The sequence below is a fragment of the Oncorhynchus mykiss genome, chromosome 3 (assembly GCF_057628025.1).
Source record: "Oncorhynchus mykiss isolate SJ-2025 chromosome 3, ASM5762802v1, whole genome shotgun sequence".
Classification (NCBI taxonomy): Eukaryota; Metazoa; Chordata; class Actinopteri; order Salmoniformes; family Salmonidae; genus Oncorhynchus; species Oncorhynchus mykiss.
Window position 1 is genome coordinate 53,871,296 of NC_143024.1, and position 14,388 is coordinate 53,885,683.

A 14,388-nucleotide genomic window follows, 5' to 3' on the forward strand; every position below is an offset into this window, starting at 1 on the left:
TTGAGTATTTTGAGCAGATTGTTGACAAAAAAAGTAGCATTAAATACATTGAAATCCCACTTTGTAACACAATCAAATGTGAAGAAATCCTAGGGGTATGAATGCTTATGCAAGGCACTGTATTTCATTGATCCCTCTCAAAAATAACTTTAGAGTGAATGTGTTTTGTGTTTGGTTCTCATATGATTGATGTATTGTTGTTTGTACAGGGGCAGTACGGTTCTCCTGGGATAAAGGGTGAATTTGGAATGCCCGGAAGACCTGTAAGTACTCGAGCTGAATTTAGAACTTTACAATTACAGTAGGTGCTCAGTAGCGTGACACAAAAAGGTAACAAAAAGGCCAAAACGCTGTGTAGGTCAAGTGCATTCTAGTTTCTTTGGTATCAATGGTGTAATTGCTTGAAAGTGGTACAAATGTTTCCTTGACTTGAACAGGGGTGGAATGATTGAATGTTGTTACATAACATTTATTGCCAGTTTGTGTGTAATCATGCACAAGTTAGGAAAGTATCGATATGGAATGCTGCTGCTGCTACTACTACTACTACTAGTAGTAGTAGTATTTATCTCTAGTGAATGCTACTTGCGTAAGGCCTTCATAGTATCTAACTATCTATGTCTGTTTCCTACAGGGTCGTCCTGGTGTGAACGGATACAAGGGTGAAAAAGGAGAGCCATCCACAGGAGCTGGATTTAGCTACCCAGTAAGTGTGACACGTGCTTATAATAATGTACTGTGCCTGTTTACGATACAATGGAAGTGCACTGTCTTTTATATGCGATTCAACTGAAAGTAACTTAATGTCTTCTGTTTTCAGGGTGTCCCAGGCCCACCCGGGCCGCCGGGACCACCCGGACCAGCTGTGCCCGTAGACCGCTTCAATGTGAGTTTATCAGAATCCTTATACCCAAAACCAGGGTTGTGTTCATTTAGCACCAAACGGAATAACACAGACTGAAAGAGGGAGGGTCAATATTGACTTGTCCAATATTGGAAACAGGATATCATGTTTGTGTGCAAAATCCTGGAAAATTTTTAAATGTGCCATTTCCTATTTATTGCAGGGATATGACACCTCAAGGAATTATCCAGGTATGCTGACAATGATTTGTTGTTTTTACATCAAACGTTATACCTAGCGATGAAACTTCTCGAAGACGGAGGATTAAATCTTGGCGCATAGGCAGAAAGTATTCAGACCCCTTGAATTTTTCCTCATTTTGTTACTTTACAGCCTTATTCTAAAATTGATTAAATATTCTTTCCCCTCGTCAATCAACACACAATACCCGTAATGACAAAGCTCAAACAGGTTTTTAGACATTTATGCAAATATAAACTGAAATATCACATTTACATAAGTATTCAGACCCTTTACTCAGTACTTTGTAGAAGCACCTTTGGCAGCTATTGCAGCCTTGACTTCTCTGCAGATCCTCTCAAGCTCTGTCAGGTTGGAATGGAAGCGTCGCTGAATAGCTATTTTCAGATCTCTCCAGAGATGCTCGATCGGGTTCAAGTCCAGGCTCTGGCTGGGCCACTCAAGGACATTTAGAGACTTGCCCCAAAGCCACTTGTGTGTTGTCTTAGATGTGTGCTTAGGGTCGTTGTCCTGTTGTAAGGTGGACCTTCATCCCCAGTCTGAGGTCCTGAACGCTCTGGAGCAGGATTTGATCAAGGATCTCTCTGTACTTTGCTCTGTTCAGCTTTCCCTCGATCCTGTCTCCCAGTCCATGTCGCTGAAAAACATCACCACAGCGTGATGCTGCCACCACCATGCTTCACCGTAGGGATGGTGCCAGGTTTCGTCCAGATTTGACTCTTGGCATTCAGGCCAAAGAGTTCAATCTTGGTTTCACCAGACCAGAGAATGTTTTTTCTCATGGTCTTAAAGTCCTTTAGGTGCCTTTTGGCAAACTCCAAGCGGGTTGTCATGTGCCTTTTACAGAGGAGTGGCTTCCGTCTGGCCACTGTACCATAAAGGCCTGATTGTTCGAGTGCTGCAGAGATGGTTGTCCTTCTGGAAGGTTTTCCCATCTCCACAGAGGAACTCTGGAGCTCTTTCAGAGTGACCATCGGGGGTTCTTGGTCACCTCCCTGACCGAGGCCCTTTTCCCCTGATTGCTCAGTTTGGCCGGCTGGCCAGCTCTAGGAAGTGTCTTGGTGGTTCCAAACTTCTTCCATTTAGAAATTATGGAGGCCACTGTTACATAAAGAGAGACACAAGAACACAGCATGGCATCAACACATGAAAACACAACATGGTAGCAACACAACATGGCAGCAGCACAAAGGGCAAGAAGGTAGAGGCAACAATACATCACACGACACAACCACAACTGTCAGTAAGTGTGTACATGATTGAGTCTTTGAATGAAGAGTTTTTTTGCAGCTCGTTCCAGTCGCTAGCTGCAGCGAACTGAAAAGAGGAGCGACCCAGGGATCAAATCAAATCAAATTTTATTGGTCACATACACATGGTTAGCAGATGTTATTGCGAGTGTAATGAAATGCTTCAGCTTCTAGTTCCGACAATGCAGCAATATCTGACAATTCCACAACGAATACCTAATACACACAAATCTAAGTAAAGGAATGGAATAAGAATATATAAATATCTGGATGAGCAATGTCAGAGCGGCATAGGCTAAGATGCAATAGATAATATAGAATGCAGTATATTCATATGAGATGAGTAATGCAAGATATGTAAACATTATTAAAGTGGCATTATTAAAGTGACTAGTGTTCAATTTATTAAAGTGGCTAATTATTTAAATTATGTAGGCAGCAGCCTCCCTGTGTTAGTGATGGCAGTTTAGCAGTCTGATGGCCTTGAGATTGAAAAATAGCTTCTGTCTCTCGTTCCCAGCTTTGATGCACCTGTACTGTCCTCGCCTTCTGGATGGGAGCGGGGTGAACAGGCAATGACTTGGTTGGTTCTTGTCCTTGATTATCTTTTTGGCCTTCCTGTGACGTCAGGTGCTGTAGGTGTCCTGGAAGGCAGATAGTTTTCCCCCGGTGATGCGTTATGCAGATCGTACCACCCTCTGGAGAGCCCTGCAGTTGTGGGCGATGCAGTTGCCGTACCAGGCATTGATACATTACGACAGAATGCTTTCAATTGTGCATCTGTAAACGTTTGTGAGGGTTTTAGGTGACAAGCCAAATTTCTTCAGCCTCCTGAGGTTGAAGAGGTGTTGTTTCACCTTCTTCACCACACTGTCTGTGTGGGTGGACCATTTCAGTTTGTCAGTGATATGTACGCAGAGGAACTTAAAACTTTCCACTTTCTCCACTGTTGTCCCAGTGCATAGAGGGTTGCTCTCTCTGCTGTTTCCTGAAGTCTACGATCATCTCCTTTGTTTTGTTGACGTTGAGTGAGAGGTTATTTTCCTGACCCCGCACTCCAAGAGCCCTCACCTCCTCCCTGTAGGCTGTCTCGTCATTGTTGGTAATCAAGCCTACTACTGTAGTGTCGTCTGCTAACTTGATGATTGAGTTGGAGGCGTGCATGGCCATGCAGTCATGGGTGAACGGGGAGTACAGGAGGGGGCTGAGCATGCACCCTTGAGTGGCCTCATTGTTGAGAATCAGTGAAGTGGAGATGTTGTTTCACCTTCACCACCTGAGGGCGGCCTATCAGGAAGTCCAGGACCCAGTTGCACATGGCGGGGTTGAGACCCAGGGCCTCAAGCTGAATTATGAACTAGGAGGGTACTATGGTGTTGAATGCTGAGCTGTAGTCAATGAACAGCATTCTTACATAGGTAATCCTCTTGTCCAGATGGGATAGGGCAGTGTGATTGCAATTGCATCGTCTGTGGACCTATTGGTGCTGTAAGCAAATTGAAATGGGTCTACGGTGACAGGTAAGGTGGAGGTGATATGATTCTTGACTTTATCCTGGTGTGTGCTTTGGGGTGTTGTATGTGGAAGTGAGGGCTGCAGTAGGTATCTCAGATAGGGGGGAGTGAGGCCTAAGAGGGTTTTATAAATGAGCATCAACCAGTGGATTTTGCAACGGTATACAGAGATGACCTGTTTACAGAGGTGTATAGAGTGCAGTGATGTGTCCTATAAGGAGCATGGGTGGAAAATCTGATGTCCAAATGGTAAAGAACATCTAGCCGCTCGAAAGCACCCTTACCTGCTGATCGAAGAGTAGATTGAGAATTTAAAAAATGTAATCAGTTTTAGAATATGGCTTAAACGTAACAAAAAAGGAAGAGGTCTGAATCCTTTCCTGAATGCACTGTACCTTAGCAGTCAACAAAATGAAGTTAGACAGTTTTGATTATTTAAGGAGACAAACCGTTCCCCATCTACCTTCAATTTGATTTAGCTATTGAAGAAAGAGGGATTCATGATCAATCTACTGTCAAGAAATTAGGCTAAAGCTTTCATCAAAAGCACCTCGATTTGGGAAATTAACTGAAACTGGAACAGCAAATACTGCAGTCAAGGTGTAATCCATTACAATAGTGATACAAATTATATTAATTTCCCATGGAAATGTTTCCATATTAATTTTCTACAATCTATATATATATTTTTTTACATGTGCTCTGTTTTTTTGTAGTGACAAAAGGGGAGAAAGGTGATTTCGGAGCTCAAGGTCTCCCAGGAACGCCAGGTAGGACATGTCTCAATATAGCACACTAAGTACAGGGATAATAACAACTACTTAATTTTGTCTTTAGGCACACTTCAGCCTGAATGCTTATCGTTGTCATTTTGTTACAGGTGTGGCCTCTAACTTCGACATTTTTACATTCAAGGTATGAAAGTATTACAATTAATAGTACTACTGTTAGGATTGAAGATAGATAAATACGTTATTTGTGTCTCAATATATTCTGACACTCTGTTCCTATTCTTTTCCATGTACTATTCTGTACTTTTCCACAGTCTAGTTTAGAGCTGGGCAATATGGCCAAAATATCATATCACAGTATTTAAAACAAATTGGACGGTATGGCGATATTTGAATATGTTTTTGAATAATACAAGTTCAAAATTTGCTTTGAGTAGCACATGACCCTAAGGTGGCAACACTTACAGTTGAAGATTACATCGGAAGATTACATACACTTAGGTTGGAGTCATTAAAACTAGTTTTTCAACCACTCCACAAATTTCTTGTTAAATTTCTTGTTTTGGCAAGTCGGTTAGGACATCTACTTTGTGCACAACACAAGTAATTTTTCTAACAATTCTTTACAGACAGATTATTTCACTTATAATTCACTGTATCTCAATTCCAGTGGGTCTGAAGTTTACATACGCTAAGTTGACTGTGACTTTAAACAGCTTGGAAAATTCCAGAAAATGATGTCATGGCTTTATAAGCTTCTGATCGGCTAATTGACATCATTTGCGTCAATTGGAGGTGTACCTGTGGATGTACTTCAAGACCTACCTTCAAACTCAGTGCCTCTTTGCTTGACATCATGGGAAGAAAAGAAACTGTAGACCTCCACAAGTCTGGTTCATCCTTGGGAGCAATTTCCAAACGCCTGAAGGTACCACGCTCATCTGTACAAACAATAGTACGCAAGTATAAACACCACGGGATCATGCAGCTGTCATACCTCTCAGGAAGGAGACGCGTCTATTAGAGATGAACGTACTTTGGTGCAAAAAGTACCAATCAATCCCGGAACAACAGCAAAGGGCCTTGTGAAGATGCTGGAGGAAACTGGTACAAAAGTATCTATATCCACAGTAAAACAAGTCCTATATCGACATAACGTGAAAGGCCGCTCAGCAAGGAAGAAGCCACTGCTCCAAATCCGCCATGAAAAATCCAGATTACGGTTTGCAACTGCACATGGGGACAAAGATGATACTTTTTGGAGAAATGTCCTCTGGTCTGATGAAACAAAAATAGAACTGCTTGGCCATAATGACCATCGTTATGCTTGGTGGAAAAAAGGGGAGGCTTGCAAGCCGAAGATCACCATCCCAACCATGAAGCACGGGGGTGGCAGCATCATGTTATGGGGGTGCTTTGCTGCAGCAGGGACTGGTGCACTTCACAAAATAGATGGCATCACGAGGCAGGAAAATTATGTGGCTATATTGAAGCAACATTTCAAGACATCAGTCAGGATGTTAGCTTGGTCACAAATGGGTCTTCCAAATGGACAATGACCCCAAGCATACTTCCAAATTTGTGGCAAAATGGCTTATGGACAACAAGTCAAGGTATTGGAGTGGCCATCACAAAGCCCTGACCTCAATCCTATAGAACATTTGTGGGCAGAACTGTAAAAGCGTGTGCGATCAAGGAGGCCTACAAACCTGACTCAGTTACACCATCTCTGTCAGGAGGAATGGGCCAAAATTCACCCAACTTATTGTTGAAAGCTTGTGGAAGGCTACCTGAAAGGCTACCGTTTGACCCAAGTTAAACAATTTAAAGGCAATGACACCAAATACTAATTGAGTATGTAAACTTCTGGCCCACTGGAAATGTAATGAAATAAATAAAATATTAAATAAATCATTCTCGCTACTAATATTCTTACATTTCACATTCTTAAAATAAAGTGATGATCCTAACTAACCTAAGACAGGGAATTTTTACTGGGATTAGTGTCAGGAATTGTGAAAACCTGAGTTTAAATGTGTTTAGCTAAGGTGTATGTAAACTCCCGACTGTACATTCTAAGTGATTTCAATAGGTCTTTCTACAGTCAACATTTTTATAGTGTTCAATTCAACTTCAACCAAAAATAGACAGCATTTGCATCAATTTCTGCATTCCCTGCACTCATTTGAGATCATTTACACATTGCCACGTAGGGCTGCACATTTTGGGCAAACAATCTAGTCCTTATTTTTAACCAAATGTTGCAGTTGTGATTTAGAGCAAAACACTTCGGTGAACTGTTGGAATCATGGAAATATAATGTTTATGCTAATTCTATAGTTAGAATATAATAGTGGGCACTTTGAATACAATGTTGTTTGACATGACAATGAATGAAAATGCCAGGGAGGAGTTATTGTGACAGGGTAGGACAGTGTTACTGTTTCCTAGGGGTCCCTATAATATTTGGCTATATTGAATGTTTTCTCTTATCTACTTCATGTAGCCAACATATTATTGCTTCGCTTCATTCCTATTTGATTTAGAAGATACTGTTTTACAAACAACATTCTGATTTAAGTCTACACCATCACTGGTATTATCTGGTATTACCGCTAATTACGTTTGCTCTGACTCAGTACATTTATTAACTAGCTAGTGATTAGCATTAGCGGCTAACAATTGGCAGCTAACAAGATTTAGGCTTAACTCAACAAGCTTAACTTGCTAAGAAAAGACAAACTAGCTGTTTGCAGATGTAAGAAACACAAACGAGTAGTGTAATTATAGAACACTCGTGGATTTATATGAAGAAGCAATGTGAAAACAGCGTTGTTGTGATTAACATTAAATCTTGCTTGTGTGTAGGTGACCAAATACTTATTTTCCACCATAATTTGCAAATAAATTCATTAAAAATCCTACAATGTGATTTTCTGGATTTTATTTTCTCATTTTGTCTGTCATAGTTGAAGTGTACCTATGATGAAAATTACAGGCCTCTCATCTTTTTAAGTGGGAGAACTTGCACAATTGGTGGCTGACTAAATACTTTTTTGCCCCACTGTGTGTGTGTGTGTGTGTGTGTGTGTGTGTGTGTGTGTGTGTGTGTGTGTGTGTGTGTGTGTGTGTGTGTGTGTGTGTGTGTGTGTGTGTGTGTGTGTGTGTGTGTGTGTGTGTGTGTGTGTGTGTGTGTGTATAAATATGTAATTGTTATCCAATCAAACATTTGTCTTGATTTCATTTATCTCTGTGCATTCTGTCTTTTTATTTCTCTCACCATTTTGATTTGGCGCAAAGAGCACTTAATTTCCAGTCCTGATTCTTATATGCTATTACCCTATATAATGCTATCATGCCAGGACAGAGCATTAATAGCTGTTTTTTCTTTGCAGAATGACCTGAAAGGAGAGCGCGGCGATACAGGCGTGAAGGGGGAAAAAGGAGAGCCAAGTGGTGGCTATTATGACCCCCGTTTTGGAATACAACAAGGCCCGCCAGGACCCCCTGGAAACCCAGGACTTATGGTAAGAACTTCAGAGGACATTGCATCATATATTAATCTGTTAGGAAGGTACTAGTCAACACACATCTCCTGGCATATGTTTGTCAAATGATAAAACGTTGATACTGTATGATTCAACAATCTAAATGTATAGATGCATATCATGCCTGTTTAACGGAACTTGTCACAGCCTGAAATCAGTCATTAAGAATCCTAACGATATCTCTCAATTCTTGCTAACAACAATGGAAAGAGAGCCCTATAATGAATGGGGTACAAACAAAGTTAAACTTTTTATTTTCTCTTTCATTTTTCATCACAGGGTCCAAAGGGAGATTCCATCACGGGCCCCCCTGGTCCACAGGGCCCACCAGGCTCCCCAGGGATTGGCTATGACGGTCGTCCAGGAAACCCAGGCCCACCAGGTCCTCCCGGGCCCACAGGGTCCCACTCACTACCAGGGGCCTACAGACCTACCCACCGTGAGTTTCCTAACCAGTGACGAAAACACAATGTCACAATACGTTATTCAATTGGGTATACACATAAAATACGTTGGCGGTGGAATGGAGTTAGGTACAGCACTAGCCCGTTCATAGATGGTAATGTTAAACATAAGTTTATTCATGAATATGTCTAGTGGCAATGCTCCGGCGGTGCTCTGTCTAAACATCAATACATCTCTTTTACGGCACGTTTTTGGAAACATTTGGAACTTAACTTTCATATCAGCGAGAAATAATACAAATTTAAAAAAAGGTTAAATTACTACACACCTTTATAGGGCTAGGGTTCCCACATGGACATATTGTATTTCCATGTTACAGCGCTTGTCTACGGAAGACAAATGGGAGACCGAGGCAACCACCTGTGCTAATTACCTATCTAGCATGCTCCGAACACCTGTGTACGGAAGAAAGACACCGGAAAAGTGTTGTTGCTGCTAACAGTATTTTTCAGTATCTGTGTTAAAACTGGTTAAAACAGTGTACATACAATAAATGTATATATTGCATTGGTGAAATAATTTTGATGTGAAATTAAAGGTCTTAATATTTTGAGAATCGATTCCCGTTTAGATGGAATATTTGGCTGCCATAGCCAGCCTGACACTGAACATAACATATGGTTCTTGGACGTTTGACATTAACGAATAGCGATAGGCTTGCCTCCACTCCTTAACTTAATCTTGGGATAGTACACAACGTGCTTGACACTCTGTAAAAAGCAGCTATATTATATCGTCGTCGTCCTATTTTTTTCTTCATCACAGCCATTAGTATTCCTGGCCCCCCCGGACCTGCTGGACCACCTGGAATACCTGGTCACACCTCAGGGGTAAGTGGTCATCTCAGAGTTCAACATATTCGAACTGGTTTAACCATTCTGTTAGATGGCTACCATGCCGAAACCACAGATTGCTGTTTTCAGTTAAGTGGATTCAGTGGAGTGATTGCAAGGGACTTCGGAAAAAAGCAGATGCAAAGATTGTGAAGGTGTATTTTAAATTGTTTTATTTTTGTGGTTGAAAGTCATCATAACTACTAAGATTCACTGGTTGTTTTTCTGATTGATGCCTGCAATCTTGTATATGTACTATAATATGTATTGGTCTCCCCAGGTGACAGTTTTGAGGTCATACGACACCATGATTGCTACTGCAAGGCGCCAGTCGGAGGGCACGCTCATCTACATTGTCGACAAAACAGATCTCTACATCCGGGTCCGCAATGGATTCAGACAAATCATGGTGAAGTCATTAATTTTTCTTTCATGTGAGACGTGTTAGTAAGGTAGGAGCTGGAGATGTACACTCAAAGTTGGTTAAGTGCACATTAAAAGACCATAAACGTGAAAAAATGAACTATGCAAAAAAATGTATGCACTTTTTTCATATTTTTATTATATTCCAGCTCAGTGACTACAGTCCCTTCTACAGAGATCTGGTAAGTTGTATGAAAATGAGTAAATTAAACAAAGTCAATGTATGAACTTATTTAATAAATAGCTATTTGAGGAAACAGAGTCATAAAATCAAGGATGACTTGTCATCTCAAATGACCTGTGCTTAGAGTGTCCGCCCTGAGATTCAAAGGTTGGGGGTTTGAACTCTGGTCGAGTCATACCAAAGACTCAAAAAATTGTACATGATGCCTCTCAGCTTGGCACTCAGCATTAAATAGATGGATTGGGGTTGAGGCCCTGCGATAGGCTAGTCTCCTGTCCAGGGGGTGTACTTGCACATCAAGCTGCCTCATGCTACAGAATCAGGAGAAAGGCTCCTGCCTTATGGGCCATTTTGGCTCAGAAAAAGCTTACTTGTCCAAGGCTTGCTTATTTTACTTAATCACTGTTGCTCTTAATCTCCAGGACAACGAAGTAGCGGCAGTCCAGCCTCCCCCTGTCGTCAATTACCCCCAATCCCAGGACCACTCGGCCAACAATGGAGCTGAACAATTCTCCCAAGGCGGTGCTGCCACCCACCCCATCGTGCCTCCTCCTCGCCAGCCTATTGAGATACCCAGGCCCGCCCAACCCAACAATCGCGACCCCAGAGACCCCCCTCAGTATGATCACAGATACCCCTCTCAGACTGACCCTAGGTACCCCCCTCAGACAGATGGCCGCTACAGCCCTGTGCAGCCTGAGAACAGGTATCCCACCCAGCCCGAAAGACGATATCACATCACCCCCCAGAGACAACCTGTTCCCCCTCCAGTTCCCCAGCCTGCCGGTCACATCCACACATCAGGGCCAGGAGTGAGTATCTTATCATCATTTAATGTGCCTTCAGAGAAAGCATGTATCTAACAAATGGTCTCATCTAAATTGTGTGTGTAGGCCTAAGCCAAGTTGTTTTTATAACTCAAATCTGGGGGGGGTTCTTCTCAGCTCCACCTGATCGCCCTGAACACTCCCCAAGTGGGCAACATGCGTGGTATTCGAGGGGCAGACTTCCTGTGTTTCCAGCAAGCTCGTGCAGTGGGCCTGAAGGGCACCTTCAGAGCTTTCTTGTCCTCCAAGCTCCAGGACCTCTACAGCATCGTTCGCAAGTCCGACAGAGACAGCCTCCCCATCTTAAACCTCAAGGTGTGTAAACATATACTAAAGAAAGCATGAGTCTAGACTTTGGGATCCTACTTCTGACACCAAATTGAAATTGAGTTTATTGAAGTAATCTATTCATTGCCATTTCAGGAAATTCTAGAGATTATTTCAATAAAACACTGTTAAGAATCAGTCATGCGATGCTACCATGGGTTTTCATTTTATCCTTGAGTCTCATGGCCGTGGCTTGCTATATAAAGCAGGCAGACAGGCATTCAGTTACTGTTCGATTGGACATTAGAATGGGTCAAATAAGTGACCTAGGCAACTTTGAGTGTTGTATGATCGTCAGTACCAGGCTCGCCGGTTCCAGAATCTCAAACAGCCGGCCTCCTGGGCTTTTAACGCATGGTGCGACAAACAAACAAAAAAACATGCAGTCAGTGGCAGTCCTGTGGGCGAAAACAGCTTGTTGATGAGAGAGATCGAAGAATGGCAAGAATTGTGCAAGCTAACAAGCAGGCCACAAACAGGCAAATCACGGCACAGGTCAACAGTGGTGTGCAGAACGGCATCTTGGAATGCACAAGTCACCTGTTTTTGTCATGTATGGGCTATCGCAGCAGACTACCACACCGGGTTCCACTCCTATCAGCTAAAAACAAGAAGTGGCTACAGTGGGCACGCTATCACCAACACTGGACAATTGAGGACTGAAAATACATTGCCTGGTCCGACGAATCCCAGTTCCTATTGCTTCATTCTGGTGGCTGAGTCAGGATTTGGCGTAAGCAGCATGAGTCCACGGCCCCAAACCTGCGAGGTGTCAATGGTACAGGCTGGTGGCGTAATGGTGTGGGGAATGTTTTCCTGGTACAAATTAGGTTCCTTGATACCAATTGAGCAACGTTTGAACGACACACCTTATAGAATCCATGCCCCTAAGAATTCAGGCTATTCTGGAGGCAAAGAGGGGTCCGACTTGATACTAGATGGGTGTACCTAATAAACTCGCCACTGAGTGTATATTTTCTCTCCTTCTAGGACCATGTGCTATTTAATAGCTGGGAGTCATTGTTCAGTAAGACTGAGGGGAGGATGGAGGAAAATGCACCAATCTACTCCTTTGACGGCAGAGATATCCTCAGGGACAGTGCATGGTGAGTGTTGGTCTCTCAGACACGGAACAACAAAATAAAAATTGTGTTTACAATGTGCGTCTAATGCATCAAAATCCTAGTTGCTGGTTAGCTAAGGTGAGTTGTTCAACTTAGTTACGTCATTGTCAAACTATTCTCAGTGAGTTAGAAAATGATGAAGAAGAAAATGGGACGAGCTTAAGTGTTTGCCAATGTTATAGTTTAAAGAGTTAAGGTGGCTACGTCGATACTGTAGCTAGCAACGGACGTTTTTGACTTAAGTTTTTGCTAAGCTAACATTGACAGCTCTGTGTATGCAAGCTAAAATACAAATAGCTAGCTCGCTAGCTACTTAGCTAACAACATCTGTTTAGATGATACCAATTTTTAGCAGCTTACCAGCCAGATTGCAATAGCCACAACTTGCAGCTCAATAAGCTAGTCAGAGCAAAGATTGCTAGCAATACCGGTCCATATCCCCCCCCAAGCCTCGAGCCTAAATTGTAACTCAAAAAAAGTGTATATAAACTCAGCAAAAAAATAAACATCCTCTCACTGTCAACTGTGTTTATTTTCAGCAAACTTAACATGTGTAAATATTTGTATGAACATAACAAGATTCAACAACTGAGATATAAACTGAACAAGTTCCACAGACATGTGACTAACAGAAATGGAATAATGTGTCCCTGAACAAAGGGGGGGGGGTCAAAATCAAAAGTAACAGTCAGTATCTGGTTTGGCCATCAGCTGCATTAAGTACTGCAGTGCATCTCCGCCTCATGGACTGCACCAGATTTGCCAGTTCTTGCTGTGAGATGTTACCTCACTCTTCCACCAAGGCACCTGCAAGTTCCCAGACATTTCTGGGAGGAATGGATCTCACCATCCGATCCAACAGGTCCCAGATGTGCTCAAAGGGATTGAGATCCGGGCTCTTCGCTGGCCATGGCAGAACACTGACATTCCTGTCTTGCTGGAAATCACGCACAGAACGAGCAGTATGGCTGGTGGCATTGTCATGCTGAAGGGTCATGTCAGGATGAGCCTGCAAGAAGGGTACCACATGAGGGAGGAGGATGTCTTTCCTGTAACGCACAGTTATGAGATTGCCTGCAATGACAACAAGCTCAGTCTGATGATGCTGTGACACACCTCCACAGACCATGTTGGACCCTCCACCTCCAAATTGATCCTGCTCCAGAGTACAGGCCTCGGTGTAATGCTCATTCATTCGACGACAAACCCGAATCCGACCATTACCCCTGCTGAGACAAAATCGCGACTCGTCAGTGGAGAGCACTTTTTGCCAGTCCTGTCAGGTCCAGCGACGGTACGTTTGTGCCCATAGGCGACGTTGTTGCCGGTGATGTCTGGTGAGGACCTGCCTTACAACAGGCCTCAGTTCAGCCTCTCTCAGCCTTTTGCGGACAGCCTGAGCACTGATGGAGGGATTGTGCGTTCCTGGTGTAACTCGGGCAGTTGTTGTTGCCATCCGGTACTTGTCCCGCAGGTGTGATGTTCGGATGTACCAATCCTGTGCAGGTATTGTTACATCCTCTGCGAGGATGATCCGCTGCCCGCCATGTCTCCCTGTAGTGGCGTCTCACAGTATGGACATTGCAATTTATTGCCCTGGCCACATCTGTAGTCCTCATGTTTCCTTGCAGCATGCCGAAGGCACGTTCACGCAGATGAGCAGGGACCACCGGCATCTTTCTTTTGGTGTTTTTCAGAGACAGTAGAAAGTCCTCTTTAGTGTCCTAAGTTTTCATAACTGTGACCTTAATTGCCCACCGTCTGTAAACTGTTAGTGTCTTAACGACCGTTCCACAGGTGCGTGTTCATTAATTGTTTATGGTTCAATGAACAAGCATGGGAAACAGTGTTTAAACCCTTTACAATGAAGATCTGTGAAGTTATTTTGATTTTTATGAATTATCTTTGAAAGACAGGGTCCTGAAAAAGGGACGTTTCTGTTTTTTATGAGTTTATTATCACACTACTGTTTTAAAAATGGCAGTTTAATAGTGCAGTCTCTTTCTTTTTATGGCAAATAGTTACTTTCTTATTATTATAATGAATGTCCTCATAAA

At 42.7% G+C, this 14,388-nt stretch overlaps 1 protein-coding gene across 5 annotated transcripts in view; it reads left to right on the forward strand.

Moving 5' to 3' along the window:
* Positions 1–14,388, forward strand: part of LOC110519975 (uncharacterized) — a 177,557-nt gene that overhangs the window by 158,921 nt on the left and 4,248 nt on the right. For all 5 annotated transcript variants that reach the window (XM_021596908.3, XM_090229529.1, XM_090229528.1 and 2 more), the window contains 14 exons: positions 210–263; positions 635–706; positions 821–886; positions 1,068–1,095; positions 4,586–4,639; positions 4,750–4,784; positions 7,996–8,127; positions 8,428–8,587; positions 9,379–9,443; positions 9,727–9,855; positions 10,019–10,051; positions 10,476–10,865; positions 10,998–11,195; positions 12,198–12,313. In XM_021596908.3, coding sequence (XP_021452583.3) covers positions 210–263; positions 635–706; positions 821–886; positions 1,068–1,095; positions 4,586–4,639; positions 4,750–4,784; positions 7,996–8,127; positions 8,428–8,587; positions 9,379–9,443; positions 9,727–9,855; positions 10,019–10,051; positions 10,476–10,865; positions 10,998–11,195; positions 12,198–12,313 — 1,532 coding nt within the window. The remainder of the gene's footprint in view (positions 1–209; positions 264–634; positions 707–820; positions 887–1,067; positions 1,096–4,585; positions 4,640–4,749; positions 4,785–7,995; positions 8,128–8,427; positions 8,588–9,378; positions 9,444–9,726; positions 9,856–10,018; positions 10,052–10,475; positions 10,866–10,997; positions 11,196–12,197; positions 12,314–14,388) is intronic.